Source organism: Selaginella moellendorffii, unplaced genomic scaffold (assembly GCF_000143415.4).
Source record: "Selaginella moellendorffii unplaced genomic scaffold, v1.0 SELMOscaffold_33, whole genome shotgun sequence".
Lineage (NCBI taxonomy): Eukaryota > Viridiplantae > Streptophyta > Lycopodiopsida > Selaginellales > Selaginellaceae > Selaginella > Selaginella moellendorffii.
The window spans coordinates 1,233,026-1,256,081 of record NW_003314294.1 but is presented as its reverse complement, the minus strand read 5'-3'; the positions used below and the strand labels follow the sequence as shown (position 1 = coordinate 1,256,081).

At 45.2% G+C, this 23,056-nt stretch overlaps 5 protein-coding genes across 5 annotated transcripts; 3 read left to right on the top strand and 2 right to left on the bottom strand.

The window, feature by feature from the left end:
- Nucleotides 1-1,768: 1,768 nt before the first annotated feature.
- Nucleotides 1,769-2,909, top strand: LOC9639044 (peroxidase P7). The gene is made up of 3 exons (XM_002977234.2): nt 1,769-1,972; nt 2,034-2,216; nt 2,266-2,909. Exons 1-3 carry the CDS (start codon nt 1,769-1,771, stop codon nt 2,833-2,835), a joined length of 957 nt encoding a protein of 318 aa, XP_002977280.2. The 3' UTR covers nt 2,836-2,909.
- A 4,366-nt stretch (nt 2,910-7,275) lies between these two features.
- Nucleotides 7,276-11,447, bottom strand: LOC9639043 (isoamylase 3, chloroplastic). Its single transcript, XM_002977084.2, has 25 exons — nt 11,288-11,447; nt 11,164-11,236; nt 11,025-11,090; nt 10,930-10,965; nt 10,755-10,873; nt 10,602-10,689; nt 10,313-10,543; nt 10,159-10,263; nt 10,001-10,105; nt 9,816-9,950; nt 9,674-9,760; nt 9,568-9,616; nt 9,449-9,512; nt 9,304-9,403; nt 9,148-9,248; nt 9,029-9,080; nt 8,910-8,972; nt 8,761-8,850; nt 8,626-8,698; nt 8,485-8,564; nt 8,326-8,430; nt 8,167-8,262; nt 8,046-8,107; nt 7,878-7,992; nt 7,276-7,811 (listed from the first exon to the last, which is right to left on the bottom strand). The coding sequence occupies exons 1-25, from the start codon at nt 11,374-11,376 to the stop codon at nt 7,698-7,700; spliced, it is 2,298 nt and encodes a 765-aa protein (XP_002977130.2). The 5' UTR covers nt 11,377-11,447; the 3' UTR covers nt 7,276-7,697.
- Nucleotides 11,448-14,134, top strand: LOC9639042 (cyclin-T1-4). Its single transcript, XM_002977232.2, has 5 exons — nt 11,448-11,746; nt 11,813-11,894; nt 11,953-12,245; nt 12,294-12,445; nt 12,494-14,134. The coding sequence occupies exons 1-5, from the start codon at nt 11,535-11,537 to the stop codon at nt 14,083-14,085; spliced, it is 2,331 nt and encodes a 776-aa protein (XP_002977278.2). The 5' UTR covers nt 11,448-11,534; the 3' UTR covers nt 14,086-14,134.
- A 25-nt stretch (nt 14,135-14,159) lies between these two features.
- LOC9638770 (serine-threonine kinase receptor-associated protein) lies at nt 14,160-15,660 on the top strand. Its single transcript, XM_002977231.2, has 7 exons — nt 14,160-14,293; nt 14,342-14,477; nt 14,532-14,613; nt 14,696-14,871; nt 14,924-15,061; nt 15,127-15,263; nt 15,329-15,660. Exons 1-7 carry the CDS (start codon nt 14,176-14,178, stop codon nt 15,568-15,570), a joined length of 1,029 nt encoding a protein of 342 aa, XP_002977277.1. The 5' UTR covers nt 14,160-14,175; the 3' UTR covers nt 15,571-15,660.
- Nucleotides 15,661-17,198: 1,538 nt separating this feature from the next.
- LOC9638769 lies at nt 17,199-19,009 on the bottom strand. Its single transcript, XM_024682071.1, has 3 exons — nt 18,883-19,009; nt 17,485-18,838; nt 17,199-17,430 (listed from the first exon to the last, which is right to left on the bottom strand). The coding sequence occupies exons 1-3, from the start codon at nt 19,007-19,009 to the stop codon at nt 17,199-17,201; spliced, it is 1,713 nt and encodes a 570-aa protein (XP_024537839.1).
- Nucleotides 19,010-23,056: the final 4,047 nt, after the last annotated feature.

The following is a 23,056-nucleotide window of genomic DNA, read 5'->3' as shown; positions in this document are numbered from 1 at the left end:
ACAAAGTCATTGATTAGTTCTAATATTAAGTATTTCCCTATTCCAAGGGTTGACTCACTTTGGCCAGAGCTTTAAGTTCAATAAATATCCCCAGTTGTGAGTGCCACTGAAAGCTTTTGCTTTACCGTTATTGTTAATGAGTTTATGTATTGCTTTAAGAGTGTGGACATTATTATTGATTTTCCCATTTTAAATGTTGAGTTATGTGTTAAAAAGGTTGAGCGGTGTGAATCTTTTGCTTATGGTGGCCAAAATATTTTATGATAAGAAGTCTTCTATTTTCCAAACTTTAAGCATATGTCCTTTTAATTTCCCCATTTCTACATTCCCAACTACTACAAATTCCTATTCCAATACTTCTTTATTCATTTTTTCTTCTTCTATAATTGTTTTTCCTCAATTTTTCTCATTTTTTCCTTTTCTCCTTTTTGCCTTAACACTTCAAAAAAAATTTCTTAAAAAGAGGGGGTAGAGGGGACAGATGAGAGTCCAACTCTGACAATGGAATGAGGATGAACAAATATTGTAGTGGAGTGAGGATAAATGATATAGATTATAGAGTGAGGATGAGCATAACAAGTTTAAATAGAACATCCAACCTAGATAGAGTGAGGCTGAACATAAATGATGAAGTAAGGATAAGTATAGCAAGTTTAAATAAAGCTATTGTTTTAAAACATTTTTTCCATCAAAGAAGGGATAAAGAGGATGTGAAAGACAAATAGAGTGAGTCCGATCTTCCATATGCAGTGTTAAACAAAGATGAAGAAGTAGATTCTATTTATAGTTGTGAGTCAGAAGATGAGGTTGATTCTACTTATAGTTGTGCTTGGAGAATTATCAGCAAACAAACTTAAATGCAAGATATATTATTTGTTGTAATAACATTTCATGGACTATAGTGGCTTTCGAGGTCCCTTACTTTTGTTTAAAGTTATGGCTTCAAGGTGGTTTAAGCATTTGGCAGTAGCATATGAAGTTACAACTGGTTCATCAAGATTCCATAGTTGACTAATGCAGACTTATTAATACTTTTCAAGTCTGTATTAAGTATTAATTATTATTATATGTTGGGTTTACTAGCTTCAATATGAAAAAATAATTTTCTCTTGAATTTTTAAATGATGTAGAAATAGATTATAAAAATATATCTAAATGAAATATTATATTTTTCTATTAATTTTAGTCTCAAAAGTTCTTCCTCTTTAAGTGAGGATCCTAAAGAGGATCTAAGTTGCTGGCAAACTCTTTCTCGTTTGATGAGAGAAAACACTACTTGCAGAATGTACTTAGGAGGAGGAGGCTTTCTCCTCGAAAGTTCTAATGTCTTATTTGCAACAGACGAAATTAGTCAGCAAAGACAAATGTGACAGGCAGGATGCTTTGGTGGTGGAAAGGGAGTGATTCCACTAAAACACTCCACCAAGAAAAATTGTCCAAAGTCACAGGATGCATTTGAGCGGTACTTGACTTCATGACAAACTTGATCATCTCTTGTGAGATTTGAGATATGGTTCTTTCGAGGGTGAAATGTTTGAACTTGTGTGCCACTGCCGACTTTCATACAAACAAACCACATGAAATGGATACGACTTATTCCATTACAGAACAAAAAGCTTGTCAAAATACACCAGCTCGAGTTGTGTTTAATATCATTCACCACCGTGGCACCCGTGCTAGATACGGCAAGGCTCTATCTATAAATCCAACCCTTCCAAACGTTTCAAAGGCCAGGCCTTTTGAGTGAAGCAAAAGCTCAAGCGGAAAGATGGCGATCATGTCCTTTGTGCTTGTGTTGTTACTGGCTCTGCATGGAAGTGCTCTTGGCCAAACTTTGAGCTCCAGCTTCTACCGCTCCTCGTGCCCAAATCTCACCACCATCGTGAGAGCTGCAGTGCAGCAGGCCGTCCAGGCAGAGGCTCGAATCGCAGCCTCGTTTGTTCGCCTCCATTTCCACGACTGCTTTGTCAATGTAGAAAGCTTCCATAAGTTTCATTCAAGCATATTGAAAGAACCATGCATTTCTCTTGCAGGGATGTGATGCTTCCATTCTTCTAGACGGCGCAAACCTGGAGCAAAACGCGTTTCCAAACGCTGGCTCCGCCCGTGGCTTCGACATCGTCGACTCCATCAAGAGCTCCGTCGAGAGCTCCTGCCCGGGTGTTGTCTCCTGCGCTGACTTACTGGCGCTCATTGCCCGGGACTCCGTAGTCGCGGTAAACTCTCAAAGTCAACGGTCAAAAGCTTACAATATCGTTTTTACAGCTGAACGGGCCTTCGTGGACGGTGGTGTTTGGAAGGAGGGATAGCTTAACAGCAAGCCAATCCGCTGCAAATTCCAACCTTCCTCCTCCAACTTTGAATGCCTCAGCGCTCATCGCGAGTTTCCAAAACCAGGGGCTTTCAACCAGAGATATGGTGGCTCTCTCTGGGGCTCACACCATTGGGCAGGCCCAGTGCACCACCTTTAAGGCTCGGCTCTACGGGCCCTTCCAAAGAGGGGACCAGATGGATCAAAGTTTTAACACCTCGTTGCAAAGCTCGTGCCCGAGCAGCAATGGCGACACCAATCTCTCGCCGCTCGACGTCCAGACGCCGACCAGCTTTGACAATCGCTACTTTAGGAACTTGCAGAACCGGAGAGGGTTGCTTTTCTCGGACCAGACGCTCTTTTCCGGGGGTCAGGCCAGCACGAGGAATCTCGTCAACTCGTACGCTTTGAGCCAGAACACTTTCTTCCAGGACTTTGGCAATGCCATGGTAAGGATGGGCAATATCAATGTGTTGACTGGATCCAATGGAGAGATTCGAAGAAACTGTGGAAGAACAAACTAGCTTGAGAAGAAGTATACTTGATAAACACCTTGGAACCAAGGGATAATTTTTATATATTGAAAAAATCTAGTTCACTTTGCCACAGTATTTACGAATCTGTTCATTTGGAGCTAAGAGCGGCTTGAGGTTCCCCATATTGATCATTCCAGTCGTAAAGTCCTGGAAAAATCGCGCTTGATCCATGGCATAAGTGTGCACCAGCTGCGCAACTGTCCAATCGCCACCACTCCACAGTGTCTGGTCAGAGTGGAACAATCTACTGAAATTTATCAAGTCCTTGTAGTACTTGTTGTCAAACACCACTAGAGTGCAAATCTAGAGGAGAAAGGTACCACTGCTGGGACACTGGCTCCTGAGCGATTGGTTGTAGTAAGGGTTCATATAATCTGGTACCATAGAGGTGAGATTTAAAGTTCCCACATTGGCCTTGGCCGACAGTGTGATGGATAGGCCATGGCTTTGAAAGCTGGTGATGAGCACGGAAACATTGAAGAAAGGTGGAAGTTCTACATTTGCAGCCGTCTGGTTTGCCGTGAGGCTGTCTCGCTGCCCAAAGGTAACGGTCCACGTTGGTCCATTCAGCTGGTCAATGTAGAATTAGTTCATACTAAGTGGTATTACCACAGTGACGCACTCTCTAGTGACCTAATGACGAGCACGATGATATCAGTGGATGAGACAGTGTTTAGGCATTTTGCCTCCACTAAAGCCTTGATGTTTTCAATCACGTTCTATCCTTGCTACAAACAAAATGGTATGTAGCTCCCCTCACTTTAGGCATTGATATGCCAAAATTGTGTTAAACATTATTTGATATCATTTTGCATGTAAGAGTTTGATATTAAGTGCATACCAAAACTTCATTTCATAACACAACAGACTTAGAGTTCAATTCCAAATTTAAATGCACTACAATGGGACTTAACTAATTTAGAAAATTTGGCAAACAACACCTTTAACGACTTCTCAATTATGCAAAAGTAAGTCTATCCATTGTCTCAACCCAATTGACTTTTTGCTCATGAGTTCTGAATTGCTAGCGCTTTTAAGGTACCTTTTATCTGGCATCTTAAAGAATATACTTAGAATAAAATTTTCATTGTGCCTTTTGCCAACTTATAAGAGAGCTTAAGGATACTAACGACTGTCCGTCGATCTAGCTGTTTAAAAATCTGGACCATTGGATCAGAGCAAATTGAGATTAGGGTTTTCAGAAGCAATGGCAGCAGAGGTCGTGAGGAAGAGGAGGCGGCCTGTTCCGCTGATCGGCCGAGGAGGGCTGATGAAGGACGTGAAAGCGACAGTGAAAGCTCTTGTCGCGGCCTACTGTGAGGAGGACGGCGAGAATTCTGTTCGCTTCATCACGTTTGAGGGCGGATCAGGCATCGGCAAGACACGGTGCTTGCAAGAAATCAGGGAACAGGTGCGCCTGTGCTGCACGCCAGCGGATTTCCAGCTGAAAAGCCTCTACGATGCGGGTGCTGTGCATCAGATTTCTGTGACATTCAACGGCCGAGGCTCCGAGCATTCCCACATGCCTCGCCCAGATATTGCAATGGATGGCTCCAAGTTCCTCGAGGTAACAATCCTTTCGGAGCTTTTGCACGGGCTGCCGTTTTTCAAGCTCGACGCAGAGACGCAGGGCTCTATCAGCAGCTTCCCATCCTTTGCAAATGCCATGGGCAAGGTATGCGAGTTTCTTAAGCAGGGAAAGCCGGGAGTGGTGCTCTTGTATCTTCTTCTAGACGAGATGCAGCTCCTAGCAGCGCAGCTGGGCACACGGGGGAAAGTGTTCCTCAAGGAGATGTGCGATGTAGTTGTCCGTTTCATGAGGAACACATGCAAGCAGGAGGCAGGGGGTCTTATCCTGATTCCTTGCTTAGCAGGGTGCAGGGTTCCAGAAGTTGGTACTTTTGGTGCGCGCAAATGGCCTAAGATCGCCCACCGCTTGACAGGTTTATCTCTGCAAGACTCTAGGGAGGTGGTCGAGCAGGGCGCAGGTTCCAGCAAGTTGATGGAGCACGAACAATTTGGGGTGCTGCTTCAAGACTGTCTAGGAGTTCCCAGGTTTTTGGAATGGGTTTCAGCGGGCCTGAGAAATACACGTGGGGATATAGGCTTGGATGACCTGCAAATGATCGACGTGGCCAGGAGGAGCATGATCACGTCCATGGAGTGCTGGGCAGGAGATGCCATAGAATTTGGAGGCTCCAACCTGGAGCAACTGAAAGACGCTTTTAGATACTGTCTTATACAAGGGAGTGTTGACGACTCCGAGCTGGCCATGGAAGAAAGTATTCGGGGGTACTTTTGCTGGAAGGAAGACGCAGGGAAGATTGTCTTTGAGGCTCCAAACGTGCTACTGCACCATCTTGGCCACCGTCTCAGGCTGCACCAGCCTCTAGTGGAGCTGCGGCCGGATCTGCTACAAAGTGAAACGCTGGAGCGGGCGTGCTTGGAGATGCTTTACGTGAGGCTGTGTCTTGCAAGAGGGAAGACGGTGAAGCTTGACGACCTGTTTCCGGGCTGCATCTGTGCCAGCCCGTTTGAGGTTCGGGTTCCCGAAAGGGTATCGCGAGAGGATGAGGTGTTTCAGTTTCTCAGACCAGGTCAGGCGGCACGCCATTTTGCGAGAAAGGGTGACACCAGTACAAGGCTTGTAGCTGCCGGAAGTCACTGTCCCCCGAGGACAATCTTTCTTCCTGCTCATGGCATCGTGATGAAGACCTTGGGATCGGGCCCCGTTGTTGACGGAAGGCTTTTCCTACGAGGCAGGAATGTAGAGGTTGGAGTCGAGGCATTTGGCACACTGGAGCTGTGGATCCAATGTAAGGGTCAGCAGAAAGTCACAGTACCCGAGATGAAGAAGTGGTGTGACGAGGCTTTCGATGAGGCACTGGAAGTGTCCGGCAGGGAAAAGGTGTACATCATTTTGGTGCCATACCATAGCTTTGACGCGGATTTACTGGACGCTTTCTTCGAAGAGCAGCAGCTCCTAGGACGGCAGGTGTTGGTACTAGATGGTGTCGGCTGTGAGGCCTTCATGCCTGGCTTCTTTCACCGCTGTGCCAAGCGGTCCTAATCTTCCTTGTTGTGGTTAGCCACCCAAGCTAGTGAATTCAGTTCTCTTATCATAGGATAGATCTTCAATGTTCAATCAAACTTGAAGGTGGCATTTTGGTTGATACCAATATGAAGAAATTTATGAAGCCTTCTTTATAACCCTTAAACCATATCAGGTTAGAAGAAAATGATTTTAATATAATGGAGGAAACATGGCATTATACCCCAGAGGATAAGAAACATATCATATTACAGAAGTCCTTTAGTCATGCCATAAATTTCTGTAGATGATTTTCCAGTCAAACATCATAAACTATTAGTCAAGGCCATTTAAAAAGGTAATATTTAAGTAAAATACATAATACTATACCAATACAATTGGTAATGATCCTAACCAACTGTTGAGGTCCTTCATCCTAGAAAATCTTTAAATATAAGAAGATTTTATGATATTATTTCAGAACTAGATTTGAACCTCTCTAATACTAATGAAATAAACAGTATTTTGTATTTATAATTTCATTGTATTTAAGTTTTGACTTCTAGGCCCATGTTTCCAATTTTCAATTCTGACTTATGTTGTCCATATAATTTGAATTGAATTGTTACTCTATTTTCATTCTCTTGTTTCTATAATTGACAATATTAACATTCCCATACCTGAATTGTTCCTCTATTTTCATTCTCTTGTTTATTATCATGCAATAAGGCTATATTGTTTTCTTTCTTTCATGGCTATTTATTGTGATTCTCCATGGCCATATTTCCTTGGACTTCCTTCATATAAGGTTTGTTTAGCTTCTTGCAGTTGCTATCAATGGCTACTTCATGTGGGATGACATGGCTCTAATACCAATGAAATGAACAATATCCCTCACACAATTGCTTGGATATAATATCAGAGTGCTTTGAAATGTCTAACCCATTCATCACTTTGCCACTAGTCTCCAAGGTTCACATTTGACATCCCATATATATAGGTTTGCATGTCAGAAGGTCTAGCGCTGGTAGTTTTATAAACAAGTTCCACCCCAGATTCTTTTTCTTCACCTAAGGCATCCTCAAACTGATAAACCCAGAGCATGTAATTCCATGTGATATAAACTCTTCTTTGTTACTTTCTTTGTTGGGGAAGACTTTGCGCTGGTTGACTAACTAGCGCAAAGTCTTCCCAATTAAGTAACGAATACAAATGGATCAGAATTCAGACATCTGACAATCATTCCATTTGATGCGACAACAGGCAATGAACGCCATATGACATCATATCTGATATTTAATTTCTGTGGCTGATTGCCATAAAACCTGGAGAGATAAGAAAGAAGACTTTGGAGATTGAGATGGAAGAAGATTTCCCACAGATACAGAAGCTCCATGTACCCTAGTGAACAAAAGTTGTATATAGACAGTCAAGATACCTTGCAACATATCATGCATATATATAGTTTCCAAATTTAAAATGCATTTCTACCATACCCTCTTAAGTTCTGACAAAAGCTGGTCTGTCCACAGGGTCCAGCTTCTCGGCCGAAAAACTGGAACTCGTCCTGCTGCTGCTCCTTCAATCAATAACGTTTTCCACAGAAGCAATAGCAGTGTCCAAACCCTCCACCAGAAACGAAAAGAGCAAAGCGCTTCGGTTTCATCGATCAAGAGCGTCTCGTCAACTAGCCGCTTCTTCACGCAATTGTCGTACTTCCGAAGAGCGCTCTGAAGATGGACTTCTTCCAAACACCCTTGGGCCCATACAGCACGTAGCTCCTAAGTTGAGAACTCCAAAGATATGCCCCTTCTCAGGTTTATGACTTTGCAATGAGTACGATGCAGCTGAAAGGCACAACACTGTATCGTTCCTGGAGGCCTCCGACCCCTTCCTCGCAAAAATCTTCGGGGTGAGCGAAATGGGTGTCAATCTGCTCGCAGCCATGGCTCGTGAGATTAAACAAACACACTGGTGCGCAAGAGAATAGAAATCGTACCAGCCTAAGCCAGCGTTTTCCACCCGGCGGACGTGGGAGTGCGGCATTCACGGCGTAAGTGTGTGCGTTGAACGCCATGTAGAGATCTCCACCTCCAAGCTTGCCCTCGTGTAGCCTGCAAGCAAGGACGATTGAGAAAAATTAAATGGCGAAAGTATCTTCACTTACGTGAAAGCTAGAAACCGAGAATCTGGATTGTCCCACTGGGTTTCATGCCATGTAACATCGGACTGCACAAACGTCGGCTTAGTAATACGGTTTGCATCGTCAGGATTCGAATAGAGCTTACGTTGGAGAGGAACTCTGAACGAGCAAGCAGAGGATGCTTCAAGCGAAACTTTATAACCTTGGAAAAAAAAGCAAAATGATCCTTCTTCTTTTGGAGCTGGAATGAATTATGTTGCTCAAGGTAAGAATTCATAGTAAAAACTAACACAAATCAGCGTACCTGGGTCCATAAAAAATCGTTTAGACTGGTGTCATGACCATACGTGTTGTTGTTACCATATTTTGTATGGGCGTATTCATCACCCATGATCATCATTGGCGTTCCCTGAGATTTTTTACCAAAGAGCGTCAAAATATGAGAGAGACAACAAGCTCAAACCTGAGAGAACATTAACGCTACGTGTAGGTTTTTCATCTGGCGTGCTCGAAGACCGTTCACAGCCTGATCACCCGTTTCACCTGCACAGAAACACGCGCGCTCTTTAGAAAAATTTGCCGACCTCAGGGCGAAGTGAAGTACCTTCTACTCCACAATTCCAGCTAAAATTATCATTGCTGCCATCTTGTCCACGCTCCCCATTTGCGTCGTTGTGCTAAGGATTCATAACATTGTCACCCTTGCGTTTCAAAACAAGGACGTAAGCCATTTGCTTACCTTCATGTTGTATGCCACAAGGTCATATAGAGTGAAGCCATCATGTGCAACAATAAAGTTGATACCATGGTAAGGCTTTCGTTGGTTTTTCTGCCAATCAAAACAAATGAAAAGTATCAACAAAAGAAAACGAAATGCCGCCATCAAACATTGTACAGATCTGCGGATCCAGATAGCCGTGTGGCCAGTGTCCTCTTCATTCCACAATCGCCCTGTATAGACAATCAGCATATCAGTGACTTTTACTGGCATAGCTCATCCTAGGTACCTTGACGAACCGCCGCAGATCGTCCCGATATTTACCATTCCACTCTGCCCACCTGAAAAATCAAGTCGGAAGTGGAAGGCTTACAAAGCGAGCCAATCTTGAGAAATAGAAATGCGCACCTGTCCCAGTTAGGAAACGCGCCTACTAAATACAGGCCTCCACAATCCCAAGGTTCGGCAATAAGCTTGCACTTGGACAGCACTTCATCCTTACATATTGCCTGCAAGGATATGATGCGTTCTTATGGGGAATGAAAAAAATGAAAGCCAACCAACCCGAATAAGAGGAGGATTCGCCAATGGAGCGCCATTGGTACCCCGGCAAAGAACACTGGCAAGGTCGAATCTAAATCCATCAATATGATATTCCGTGACCCTGAAACCAGAAGCTGAACGCATTATGATTGAAACACGTCCATACCAGTGCTTGAGGCTGTCCAAAATAAACTCAGTAACGACCGGATGGTTGCAATTCAGAGTGTTTCCTACACGTAAAACACATCAGCAATGCTCCTGACAAAACAGAACAATGAGATTTACCGCATCCAGAATAGTTCATGTAGCCGTTTGCATCCATCATGTAATACACCTGCATTGAAAAAGAATTGAACGTGGAGATCGATTTTCAAACTGAGACAAATTATACCGCATTGTCTACACCTCGGAAGCATGTGACATAAGGATCTGCATTGCCTCCTTCGTTTGTGTGATTGTACACCACATCCAAGAGAACCTGCTCAAATCCCAAAACCAGAAACATAATGCTTGAAAATTTAGTGCCTACGCACCTCAATCCCCGCTTTATGAAGCGCTTTCACCATTTGCTTTAGCTCCAGAGATGCAGCTATAGGTCCACCTCCGTTGCTGGCAAACCGACTCATCGGAGAAAAGAAGTTTATGGTTGAGTAGCCCCAAGCGTTTACCTGAATAAAGGAATGAGTCTGTACAAATCGCAAGAATTTAATCGACTAACCATGTGGTCCCGTGGGTTTGGTCTCCTTTGAAACTCAAGCTCGTCGTACTCAAATATTGGAAGAAGCTCAACTGCTGTCACGCCAAGCTCGACTAAATGCGGAATCTGTAAGCAAGAACATATAGCCTGCAAAATTCCTAAGAAGAGAAAAAAAAAACCTTGTCAATAAAGCCAAGGTAACTTCCCCGAACTTCTTCAGCAACACCAGAAGATTGGTCCTTTGTAAAACCACGCACACTCATCTCGTAGATAACCAGGTCTTTCTGCAAAGTCTTGTAAGGATGAAAAGAAAATAAAAGACCAGAAGCTCACCTCCGGGACCCTGGTGCGTGCTTCATCTCCCTCCCAGTCAAATTCAGATAGTGTAAAATCGAAAGTTCCCCAGTGCGGAGCCAGCTTCTGGGTCTTATCTGCAAAAATTCTACGTCCTTCCACATACTTCGCATACGGATCAAGCAGCAGCGTGTTTTTGTCAAATCGACTATTCTTGTCGCGAGGTCCATCAACATGATATCCATACAAGACACCGCTTAGCGGGATGTTCTACAAAAAGAACAAGAAAGTATGTAAAAGGCTAGAGCTTTTTCTACAAAAACATTACCTCAAGACATATGTGCCAGACGTTTCCAGTTCTGTTCTTTTGTGGATCGAGCACAATCTCTTTAACAGGACCTTCTGTTCCCAGGCGACTGTAATTGAGAACGAAGAAAGACACCAGTAAAGCGACGAAACAAAAGCAAAGAGGCTAGCTTACACGCATAGCGTCACAGAAGTTCCATGCTCTGAAAACAACGCAAAATTGACGCCCTCTCTCAGCTTAGATGCACCGAGGGGAGTAGCCTGCCCGTTTGACACTGCAGGATCCAAGCCTGCCTGCAAAACAGGACCGCAATCAAAATGCCGCAAAACTCAGAAAGCTCCCACCTTACCGTATCCATGCTCGCAAAAATTCGTGTTCTTCTAATCTGGACAGAAACGCAACAATGTAAAGAACAAAGTTTCAATGTTGGCGAGTATCTCTTACAGCACAAATCCTATTCAATCGCCTCGACGCTGGGCACGCTCTCCAATTGGCGCGACCAAACCCCTCCTAAAACCGAAAACAAAACAAAGTTTGTTCGATGAGAAAGAGGATTGTAGCCACATTCCAGATTTTTACTCACCGGATGCGTGACAAGGTGAGGCAGGCTTGTCGTTTTAGCAACAGCCAGCCTTCGCCGCGGAAACGCAATGGAGCTGCTTCAGTATCTCGCGTGATCGTTGCAAAGAGCAAGGAAGAGATTTGACCTCATTGGCGCCGCCGGCGCGGAGTGGAGCGCCCAGAATCCACCGCGAATGCAGCTAGAATGCGATGGAAGAGAGGCGCATTGATTCATCGCTGTGGCCGATCGAGCGCCTTTCCTTTTTCGCTCGCTAGAGCCCTAAAATCGAAAAAGAGAGAGAGGGATCTCTTTTAGGGTTTTGACGGAGAGCTTCTCGAGGCTTGTAGCGTGGAGAAGGCGGCGATGATAGGGATTGTGTAGCAGCAGCCGCCATGGGTCGACCTTCCACTGAAGGTTTTGTAGCTCAGGCCGCGGCAACGAGGCTGGAAGAGCCCGATTTTTCCAGCTCCAAGTGGTATTTCTCAAGAGAGGAGATCGAGAAATCTTCGCCCTCGCGGAAGGATGGGATCGACAGCAAGAAGGAGGCCCAGTACAGGAGGTCGTATTGCGCTTACTTGCAGGAGCTGGGAATGAAGCTCAAGATGTAAGTTCTTTGGTTTCTTCCTTTCTCTTTTTTCCCCCATTTTTGCTATCGGGCTTTTCATTCCAGGCCCCAAATCGCCATTGCAACCGCGATTGTTTTTTGTCATCGATTCTTTCTGCGACAGTCGCACGCTCGCAACGATAGATTTGTAAGTTTCATTCTCCTGTGGAGAAGAACGAGAATGGTGGTGATGGTTTTATTCGCAGATGGTTGCGACCATAGGCATGTTTCTCGCTGGCAAAGTGGAGGAAACTCCTAGACCGGCAAACGATGTTGTCTTGGTATCCTATGCGCTTCGTCACAAGAAGCCCATCACCAAGGAGGTTTACCAGCGACAACTCCGGCTGCTATTGACAGGAGAGAACCTTTTGCTGTCAACACTGGGCTTTGATTTGAATGTCTCTCACCCATACAGACCAATGGTACTGGCAGTGAGGAAGTTGGCCCCGGCTTTTCAATCTTCCATCGCACAAGTCGCTTGGAACTTTATAAATGACGGGTAATAAGTTTCTTGTCGATGCGAGTCACTAACGCTTCTATTTTTCAGGCTGAAAACCACCTTGTTCTTGCAATTCAAGCCTCATCACATTGCCGCTGGAGCCATCTTTCTCGGGGCTAAATTTCTCAAGCTAAAACTTCCGGGCGATGGTGAGAAGGCTTGGTGGCGAGACTTTCGAGTCACTCCAAGGCAGCTAGAAGGTTGTCTGATTGCTACTTGTCTCAACGTTTAATTTCTGTCTCTTGCAGAGGTCAGCAATCAAATGCTGGAACTCTACGAGCAGGCAGGCTCCAATCCATCGCGCGCTAGTCGTCCAAGTGCCAGAGTTGATAGTCCTCCTTCTGGTCAAGTCTCTACTCAGACGGAGGTACGTGACGATGTCTCGAGAAGAGCTAGCAATTCTCCCGGTGAAGTCATATCACGCAAGGAACCCGACGTGGTTGAGCCGCAGCAGGAGAAGACACAGGTGGAAAGCATCGATGAGGCCAAGCTCAAAGCTGCTCTCAAACGCAGGAAATCCCGAGTGGAAGCGGTGGCAGCTCCGCAGAAGCAAGATGTGGTTACCGATGAAGAACTACTCGAACGAGAGCTGGAGAATGGCATTGAAGTTGCGAGGCCGAAGAAGATGGAAAACGGGGATATGCACCGAGAAACTGGTAAACAGGCAGCTTCTTTAAAAAGGCAGCGTCCCGACGAAGTAGCAGCGAAAAGGGACCGCCCGGATGAGGAATTTGTGAGGAGGGAGGTGGCCGTTAAGAAAGAGTGTCTCGACGAGGTGGTGATAGCAAAGCCAGACGAGGTGAAAGAGCGTATCGACGAAGTTGTCACGAAGAGTGTGCGTCCGGCCGAGGTGACAGTCAAGAAAGAGTGTGTCGACGAGGTGGTGTCCCAGACGGACCATCACAACGATGTTCTAGCACAAGTTGCGGCCATGGAAGATCGTTCGGAAGAACGTTCCGACGAGATGGTAGCCAAGAGAGAGCGTCTCCACGAGGTGGTAGTAAAGATAGAGCGCTCAGATGAGGAGGTGGTAGCAGAGCGAGACCATCCAGACAAAGTGGTGGCAACGAAGATCGACGAGAATGTGCCGGCGCTAGTCAAGAAGGAACTTCCGGATGGGGTGATAGAGAAGGTTGAGGCAAAGAGTGACGAGGTGGTAGTGAAGGAGGACAATTCAGACGAGGTGATGGAGAAGAAGATATCAATCAAGGAAGAGCGTCCAGAGGCCGATGTAACGGCAGCCAAAAGCGACGAGAAAAGGGAGCTTCAGAGCGACGAGAAAAGGGAGCGTCCAGAGGAAGAAGAACCGGTAAGCAAGAGGAAGAGATTAAACGACGAAGATCTCCCTTCCCAGCCACCAGCAGCAGCGGCAGCAGTGAAAGTTGAAGCTCCGGACGAGGAAGAAGGCGAGCTCCCGTCATCCGGCCACGACTTTCCTCCTCCTCGATCGCCACCACGGCCAAGTCGCGAGCGAAGGATGGTATCGCCTCACGAGAGGCCGAGGCCACCTGCATTCCTGCCTTTCGACACTCGATACGATCGGCGACGAGACTTTCATCAGTACGCTCGACGAGAGACATTCTTCGATCGACAGCCGCTGCATCAGCCGCAGCATCACAACGCTGGATTTCGACACCATCGCGATTACTACGCTCCTCACCAGTTCCAGCAGCAGCAGCAGCACTACTATCAGCAGCAGCCGAGACAAATGGAGTGGCAGCACCAGCAGCAGCAGCACCATCACCACCACCATCGCCCACCGCCGCCACCGCCGCCGAGAGAGCCATGGATGGAGCGAGACGCCAAGAAAGCTCGCTATGACTCGTATGTCTCCAAATGACAAAATCTCGCAAAGCTTTTGTAAATAGCACAAAGGGTTCTTCGCTTCTTCTTTGTCTTTAAAACTTTTTTGCGATTTAGGGTTTAGGGCATGGAGAAGCGCAAGGCACAGGTGCCGCTAGTCTGCCACGGCCACTCCCGCCCGATCGTCGATCTCTTTTACAGCCCTGTCACCGCTGATGGATTCTTCCTCATCAGCGCCAGCAAAGGTAGATCTTTCTCTCGCGATCTCTTGGTTTCAATTGCGGCTGCCACAGATGGAAAGCCAATGCTAAGAAATGGGGGCACTGGCGATTGGATTGGAACGTTCGAGGGACACAAGGGTGCTGTGTGGGCTGCCTGCCTCGACACACCCGCATTGAGAGCAGCCACCGCTTCTGCCGATTTTAGTGCGTAAGTGGCCGGATTTTCCCCCCTCTTTTCTTGTGTCTCACTCCAGATCCTCAGGAGAGTGTGGGACGCTCTGACGGGAGATGAATTGTACTCTTTCGAGCACAAGCACATCGTTCGAACGTGTGCTTTCTCCGAGGTAAATGCTGCTCTCACAGACCACTCAAAAACTCTTCTCTTTCTCTCTTTTTTTTCTTTTTCCTTGTTCTTTTTATTACCAGAGCACGACACTCTTGCTCACAGGTGGTCAAGAGAAGATCCTTAGGATCTATGATTTGGAGAGGCCAGATGCGGCTCCAACAGAGATGGAAGGCTTGACAAGCACCATAAGATCAGCGGTATGGCACCACAGTGACCAAACCATTCTGAGCTCGTGTAACGATACTGGCAGCGTGCGGTAAGCAAGTTTCTCGGTTTCGTCTCTAGATGATGGGAAGAATTGTTTCCAGGTTGTGGGACGTAAGAACGAAAACCACAGTCCGGCAGCTCGAGACAAAGTCCCCGTGCACGAGTGTCGAGGTCAGCCGCGACGGCCGATACATCACAACCGCGGATGGCAACAGCGTCAAGTTCTGGGATGCCAATCAGTAAGCTAGTCTATCCTTCGCGTTTCCTTCATTCATTCTTTCTTTCTTTTGTTGTGTGTCAAAAGCTTTGGCATGGTAAAGTCGTTTACCATGGCTCGGCCAATGGAGTCGGCGTCGCTATACCCGGCCCTGGGGAAGTTCGTGGCTGGAGGGGATGATATGTGGGTGCGAGTGTTCGATTTCTACACCGGGGAAGAGATTGGTAAGCAAAGTGATCCTTTACTGCTCTCTCAGCCTGGAACTCTGGATTGTTTGTTCTCTCTCCAGAATGCTGCAAGGGTCACCACGGGCCGGTCCATTGCGTGCGATTCTCACCGGGCGGTGAATCGTTTGCGTCGGGCTCCGAGGACGGGACGATTCGCATATGGCAGACTGGTGAAAGCGGCGGTGGCGGTGGAGGTGGTGGCGGCGCTGGTGGCGCTGAAGAAAGCGGGAGCGCACCGCCGAAAATCACTGTCAGTGCCGAGGATGTAGCTCGCAAGGTGGAAGGCTTCCACATCGAGCTATGATCCAAAACAAATAAACGTTTAAAGAGCGTTTAGTGGAGCTTAGGTTTAGCGGGAAATTTAAAATTTAGGGTTTTCATACTGGTAAAAAAATGTGGTTTGATTGTAGAAAGGACTAATTCTGAACACGTAAACCAGAGAGGCAAATTACCACTGCCAAAGATTTGGGCTTTGATTTCCTGTCTTGGCCGCTGCTTTGTGGTTCCAGGCGACAGAGCCACCTCAAACCACTCGGTCGTCTCAAGAGCGCTGCAAAACCTCTGGCCTAAGATGTTAATGTCCATGAAATCTTCCTCTTTGCTCCTGTGAGTCACACCAAAAGATCGGATAAACGCAAAGAAACCCACCTCAAGTAGCTCACTAGACCATCGAAGCCATCCCTGGAGCTTCACCTCCACCTCTCCTTGGCAATGAGCACAAAAAGATGGCCGTCCAAGAGAAACCAGCGGCAGCGCAGTGGAGCGAGTCGCCGTGATCTTCGTCTTCGTCTTTCTGCCCAGGAGATTCAGATCGCCTTTCTCGATTGTCATGACGTGAAAAACGCTCAAGACACAGACGCTAATCTCCTCCACCTGTGGATCACACTGCTCTTCAAAGTGCTCCACAGCCATGGCGATGACGAGCGCGACTCCCTCGCGGGTTTCCAGGTCCATAGCTAGCAGAATCCTGTGCTTGCCATCCTTGCTCATGATCCAGGGAAGCGCTGCATTCGCATCGTCGACGACGTTCCAGCAGCGGGAGAGGGCAGTGTCATGTGCCTTTGAATCGTCTATAATTGAGACTATGAATATTATCACCTCGTCCATAAAGAGACCGATACATTTCCATGCTACCAGAATATCATTTCAGCTAACGAAACACTTGGTTTCCTGGGAAACAAAATCCAGAACAGCTGCAGGCATGGTGCTCCCGAAGATGCCAAACTGCCGTTGCTCAGGCATCAAACTGACCAAGAGACGCACTTCCTGAAACAAAGCATCGTGAGACTGAACATCACAACTAGCAATCGAGCTTACCTCCAGGCCAAAAGTTTTTGAGATCTCGTCAGCATCGTCCATGCCCAGTACGGAGAGAGAGACAAGAGAATCCTTAGGAAGACGATTGCACGCCTCATAAACGTCAGGCGGAGTCCCAACAAGAACATGCCACTCTTCAGCTCCATCACTTGAGAAACAACGAACCTTGAGATTCACGTCCTTCGACCGCAATCCCACCATCTGACGCATGATCTGCAGCGCATCGTTGCGACTGGTTGCGACTACCACCGCCTGAAATGGTCCCCGACTCAAATCAACTCTCTGAAGTACAGAGACACAAAGTGCTGTGGTACAACCGCTTCTTCGTGGGCCTTGCTTAAGGACGTTTAAGCCCGCGCAGAAAGCAGCAATGGCACTTTGCTGGAGGGGAGTCGGAACCTTGTAGCCTAAGACAGAAATGCAAATCTGTTTAGATTGGAGAACAAGAGAAGAAAATAAACGCTTACCGCAGTCCGAAATGCCTTGCAACAAGCTGGCACGAAGGCCCATTGCATCGAACGTCTTAGACTCTGTGAACTGTGCAAGACGGCAAGTGGGCGATGCTCTGGAAAATGAACTCGAGTTAGCAATCGATCAATGCTCTTGTTACTCAACTCACAGGTTGGGTAAGTTGAAAGCTTTCAAAGTCGCAACATCTGCAAGAGACTGGTCCACACGCAGGCACATCTTTTTCACTTTGACGTTCAGCTTGGTCGTGAACCTTTTAACAGCCTCGGCTCTCGAAACGGCATTAACGCCTCCAGGCAGCGTGGGAGTAAACGACTCGAACATTTTCCTAGGAACGAAGTATATGAGCTCCAGCTTCGTACCATCACCGTAGCATCGTCTGCAAAAACGAAGCCGAATCGACACTAGGAAAAAACACAAGCGACCGACTCACCTCAGGAAACTCAAGGCTTCAACAAGCCCTTCGGTGACCTCGAGCTTCTTGCCGTCTCGACGGCTTGTCACAGTTGCTTGAAGAACCCTTCGGCCTAATATAAGATCCCAGCTCCTGTTGCTCCTGGACTCGGGCCTGACGACAGTGCAGTCCAATATAAACGATGGCAGGACCGCATTGTTTCCAACCGACTTCGGTGCAAACTCGAACCGCACCAACGGAAGATCTTCGTTGAGAAGAGGACCCCATTTCCCTTGCTCATCCATTTCCTTGCTGCTCACAGAAATATTCCGCTCCAGCAGACAATGGAAGAAGGCATCAAACAGAGAGGCTCGCAATTTTTCTGAAGCATGTCCTCCAGCTATATTATCAATTAGTGATGGCCGCAACAGTCTGGCCACCCCTGCCGCCACAAAGTCAGATGCAAACTTCAGCGGTGCAAATACATCATGTAGCTCGCAGCTGGTTACGTCCACGTCGTAATGGTAGACCTGGAGGTAATCTTCTTCCTTCTCTATCGACTCATTGTTGCCAGGAACGTCTACGACCATTTGTCTTGCTTCCGACTTGATGGCAAAATACAAAAGGATGTCGCTCGATCTCGATCGATTTGCAAGGACGTGTCTCGGAATCCCTCCCCACAGTTTGAAGGCTTCATGCACGTCTTGGTCAGGCAGCTTGAAAACGGCCTTGTTCAGCTGCATGATCTCCTCCTTGGACCATACGGGAAGGTAGTACGTCGCCGTGACAGGATATTTGCTGAACTGGAAATGGTTCTCCTTGGCAGGAGAGCAGGTCAGAACGAAATGGCAGTGACCAGGTAAGGTCCAGTGAACCATTGGGACACGCTTGTCCGCCAAATACCACACTCTCCCCCTGTGCTGCTTCACCAGCCGACGGACAGCATCTGAGTCACGGTTCAGGTTGACTACAGTATTTCCCTGCCCGTCTTTTGTGAAAACAAAGAAGAGACCTGAGCCTTCAGCGTACTTGAGGATGATCATGCTCCACTCCGCATTACCTTGGACCAGGTGCCATAGAAGGTAAACGCAGTAGGCTGATTTACCAATCCCAGGGTTGCCAAGGACAACGACAGACTTGGCCCTCGGGGTCTTGAAAAATCCATCGATTTTGCTGCAGAGTACGTCGTAGCAATCTCGCTTGAGCAGCAAAGGCTCGCAGTCTGCGGTACCGTAGCCCCACTCATCACATAGAAACTGGGGAAGCCTCAGGAAGCTTGCACCATCGACGTCTTTCACCACCTCGAATTGGCTTTCAGGAAACGCTTGAAATTCTTTCTGGACATTGCGAAGTTCTGAAGACGCCTCCTGCCGCCAGTTGTTGCTATATGCATCTGATATGAGAAACTTATAACATGACGATTTTGTGTCTGATTACCTGGCAGAGCGCCTGTGCTGTAGCCACATTTTGGAGGATGGGCGCTCCAATCAGCTCCCACCGGCTCATTAGCTCGTAGCCAGTACCGGAACGACGACAGTGCTACTCCCTTCGATCGGCCGCGCATCCCGACAGCCCTCCACATCCTGCAACCCTATTAAAAATATCCGGGAGAGTACTCCTTTTTTGGAGCTTTTTCTAAATTTTTTTCTTCTTCTCTGGTTTCCAGAAAGTTTTAGTGTGCGTGTTTTGGTTGAACCAACAATTCCAAGTCTTTGTGCATGTGGGGAGGTAGTTTGTATTTGTGTTGTCCAAATCTTGGAAACAGTTGAAATCATGATGTGACGTGGAGATGTATGGATATTCCTTGGGAGGTTTAGGAGGAAAATCTATAATAGAGGATAGTAGAGATCTAAAGGAAATCTACAAAGGCAATGACAAAGAAAGGTTAGCTGGGCCTGACCCTTTTTCTAAAATATTTAACAATGTTTAAAAGTTAAAGTTAGTGTGGTGAGATTGCACTCTATTTTTTGTGAGCTTTGGAGACTTTTCTTTATAGTTCACAATTGAGCATTGGCAATAGGGTGTCCTTTAGTAATTTCATCAAGTAATTTTTGCTTGCTTCTCTCGCAACTCACTAGATTCTTACATAGGCACAACACAGTGGAATTTGTGCAACACAATGCCTCCTAGCCTGAATTCTAGCAGAGACCCTACTAGATTGAAGTGGCTAAAGGATAATTGCAAACCTAAATGAATGCTTTTGCATTCTTGCAACTGGCCATATAGGAGAATATCCATTAGTGACATGGGCCAATAAGGGTGAGTTCAACTATTCCCTTCTCTTTAGTATCAAAAGGTAGTAGAAAATACATATCTTAACATTTGTCATGTAGGGAGTGACTAGATAGAGAGATTTATTATTTTTTCCAGGAACAGTAAAAGAATCTCTAAGATTTTTAGGAAGGAGTATTTTGCTACATGGGAGAAGGTAGCTCGACTCCTAGAGGGTCGAAAGATTCTTGGAGGAGACTCGAGCAATATACTCAGTGAGGAAGAACAGGCCAAGAAGGAAGTGGCAAGAGGATTCTATCCAACTTCCAACAGATCTGTAAACAATGGTGTCACCAATAACAACCACACCAAGACCTCAATTATCAAGAGGCTTTGAAGAAATGTTAGGGACTTCTCGAGCTTTCCAAGAGCTGCCAAGAAGGCCTCAAAGGATTGTAAAGGGTGGTCAAGCATTGGATTCTTTGATGAGGAAGAATTTTGAAATTGGGGATTTGCAACGGACTAAGAGAGTTGCTATGTGATGATTTCACTTCTTTCCATAGGGATAGAGAGCCTTACAAAAGAAGAAGGCATGGATTTCAACTAGAATTTGGCAAAGGAGGTAAAGGATGAATAGCTTCACAATAAGAGGTTCTTCCAAATAGAAGTGGATGGAATTGTGAATGTCTTTGAAAATTTGGTTGTGATGACCATAGGGGACAAAAATCATAGTCCCCACCATCAAGTCATTCAGAAAGTTCTAGCAATGAGGATATTAAAAGCCCAAGGGCATATGCAAAGATAACATGACCAAGAGGCAAGACATCCATTTTAGGGACCAATCAGCTAGTGACTGAGGGGGTTGAGGGGACCTAAGGGATGCCTTTAGATCTTTTGATAAGGGAACCTTTATTCTGGTAAGGGCATAAAAGAATTAAATTGAGTAAATACCAAAAGGAAGATCTTCATGTTCTAATTATCTTAAGCTCTATATTTGGAGCATCTACACATAAAGGACCACTGATACATCCTCCTAGGATATTTGCAGGATTATGAGGTCTTGTTATACTATATGAATGAGATGCCACTATCTCTAGCAAGTTTAAATTGTCTAGCTTCAAAGGAGATGGTAAACTAGATGAGAATTAAGACTGGTTGGCAAACCCTTTTTATAGCAAAATAAGTGAAAAGTTGGTTAGCCTACACTACTTTACTATAGACTTGAAGTGCAATGTCCACTAGGTTAACTAGGGTTTGGTGGAATTCTTCAAAAGAAGATTCCTAGGGCATCCAAAAGGATGCAAGATTGGGCTCAACTGGTTTGAGTGAAAGTTTGGAGATCATTGTCTCAATTTGAATAGTTGAAGATTCTTACATGAGCTTGCCATGAGGACTTAGAAGAATAATGGAACTGTCTGAACTTTTACAGATGCCCTAAGTTGTCTTATAATGCAGTTGGGGCCATTTATGATGATTGATTGGTGTCTCAAGGAGTATTTATGGAGGGATTGAGGACTCCATTAAGGGATCATATAAAGAATATTCTACAAGAGTCATATGCACAGGTAGGTAGTTGAGTTCAAATTTTAAGAATGTTTATATGAGATGGAGATTCCTAGGGCAAACAAGGCAATAGAATCAGTAGACCAAAAAAAGATTGCAAAAGAAATTGTTACAAAAAAGTTGAGTGAAGGGAGTATGTAGCTTTTAGCCTAAAAGTGGGTTGATTTAACATTTAATTTATGGAAGAGGCAAGGAATGCTTAGATTAGGGATTTATAGTTTCCTAAGGTAAGGCATTTGGAATTCCCTTTTGGGACATTGGAGTAGTTTAGAAAAGATTGGTAGGGTCATCTTAAGAATTTGGTGGATATGTCTCAAATGGCCACAAAGAGTGGTAAAGAATAAAAATTCATTACAAGTGGAAATGGGTGGAATTTATGATTAATAATGCAAAGTTGTAACAAATATGCAAGGAGGAATAGGTGGATATATAGGATGCAATTGGCATTGCATCCTAAAGGTGGCAAAAATAGAACAATGCGTTTATGCTATCCAAAAAAACTTTTCCACCTTTCTATTAAAATTTTCTTCAAAAAAGCATAATGGAAAGAAAAAATCAATGTAAGGGCACAAACCTCTAGAAGACTTAGGGATACATAGTCTAAAGAGTGGTAGCCTAGTAGATGGATTTTTGTTTAGTATGAGCAAGGTAGCAAAAAAGGACCATTCCTTATAAAGAAAAGTAAATTAGAAGCAAGTGTGAAGAATGATGAAACTAAGAAGTCTCTAAAAAGAGGAATAAAAAAAATTCATAAAAAGGGCTTTAAAATTCCTTACTTGGGCCATAAGAAGAGTTGGTTGCTAAAGAATGAACTAGCAAAGTTGACCATTAAATGTGTTAAAGACAATTTCTAAAATGAGAAATAGGAGCTACTAGAGGTTATTTGGACTTTGACCTTTTATGTATAAAAACAACAAGTTTCTTCTATAGCTAATTTGCAAAAATTTTGTAGGCATACTTAGAGATGGAGGCATTCTATCCTTAGTTGGTGATCTAGAGATATTAGGAAGATATGCTATTGCCTTAGGTGTATAGAACCCAACTTATGGCAATCTAGGTCTGGTTATGAGACAAAAGGTATTTTGCTATGATTTGAAAGATGCAAAAGGAGTTAATAGAGTTAGCCATTAGGAATACCATACAGCAAGTCACTAATGTGCAGCAACTTCATGATGAGAACCAAAAACTATTAAAGGTTGTGCAACATTTGGTGAAGGCATATGGACAATGAGAGTCAGAATTGGAATAGCATATTGTGGAGTTTAACACCTGATTTAAAAACACACTAGTAAATGTTCAGAAGAATAATCAGATCCTGGAGGAGAGCCATGCATTGCAGGAGTTGGTGGCATGGCAACTTTGAACAACCATGAATATAAAAAAGCTAATTGAGGCAATTAAGTTAGTTAGATCCTTGAAGAATGAGCTATAGGAAAAGACTTCACCACAGGAGATGAAGATCTTGGAGCTCAAAAAATAGGTATGAATGTTCTTTAGTGCTAGAGAATACAAGGCTTGCTAAGAGGTATGAAGGGAAGTAATAGAAGAAGACGAGTCTATGCAAGAGCTTGAAGAGTTCTCTAGGGAGGAGTTGGACCTAAGAAATGACTTAAAGGACACCACCAAAAAGCTAAAAGGCAAGGTTAAGGATATTTGAGAAGATGCAAAAGCTTTATTTGAGCTAAGGAAGACAACCAAGGAGCAAGTGTAGGAGATGGAGTCATCTTTGAGTAGATGGCCAAAATAAGGGTAGGGGAAACAATATTAGGAGGATGTTGGAATAGAAGGAATCTTGAATGGGCCCAAAGATTCCCAAAAAGAAGTAAGTATAAAAATC

Bases quoted from the DNA above. Each gene is read 5' to 3' on its own strand.
- LOC9639044 (XM_002977234.2), top strand. From the start codon at position 1,769: ATGGCGATCATGTCCTTTGTGCTTGTGTTGTTACTGGCTCTGCATGGA. The intron at 1,973-2,033 runs GTAGAAAGCTTC...TTTCTCTTGCAG, and splicing joins TCCACGACTGCTTTGTCAAT to GGATGTGATGCTTCCATTCT. The intron at 2,217-2,265 runs GTAAACTCTCAA...TCGTTTTTACAG, and splicing joins CCCGGGACTCCGTAGTCGCG to CTGAACGGGCCTTCGTGGAC.
- LOC9639043 (XM_002977084.2), bottom strand. From the start codon at position 11,376: ATGAATCAATGCGCCTCTCTTCCATCGCATTCTAGCTGCATTCGCGGT. The intron at 11,237-11,287 runs GTCAAATCTCTT...ATACTGAAGCAG, and splicing joins GCGCCGGCGGCGCCAATGAG to CTCCATTGCGTTTCCGCGGC. The intron at 7,812-7,877 runs GTACGATTTCTA...GGCTGCGAGCAG, and splicing joins GAAAACGCTGGCTTAGGCTG to ATTGACACCCATTTCGCTCA.
- LOC9639042 (XM_002977232.2), top strand. From the start codon at position 11,535: ATGGGTCGACCTTCCACTGAAGGTTTTGTAGCTCAGGCCGCGGCAACG. The intron at 11,747-11,812 runs GTAAGTTCTTTG...TTTTCATTCCAG, and splicing joins CTGGGAATGAAGCTCAAGAT to GCCCCAAATCGCCATTGCAA. The intron at 11,895-11,952 runs GTAAGTTTCATT...TTTTATTCGCAG, and splicing joins ACGCTCGCAACGATAGATTT to ATGGTTGCGACCATAGGCAT.
- LOC9638770 (XM_002977231.2), top strand. From the start codon at position 14,176: ATGGAGAAGCGCAAGGCACAGGTGCCGCTAGTCTGCCACGGCCACTCC. The intron at 14,294-14,341 runs GTAGATCTTTCT...CGGCTGCCACAG, and splicing joins CCTCATCAGCGCCAGCAAAG to ATGGAAAGCCAATGCTAAGA. The intron at 15,062-15,126 runs GTAAGCTAGTCT...GTGTGTCAAAAG, and splicing joins AAGTTCTGGGATGCCAATCA to CTTTGGCATGGTAAAGTCGT.
- LOC9638769 (XM_024682071.1), bottom strand. From the start codon at position 19,009: ATGCGCGGCCGATCGAAGGGAGTAGCACTGTCGTCGTTCCGGTACTGG. The intron at 18,839-18,882 runs GTAATCAGACAC...TTCTCATATCAG, and splicing joins CAGCACAGGCGCTCTGCCAG to ATGCATATAGCAACAACTGG. The intron at 17,431-17,484 runs GTGAGTCGGTCG...TCGTTTTTGCAG, and splicing joins GAAGCCTTGAGTTTCCTGAG to ACGATGCTACGGTGATGGTA.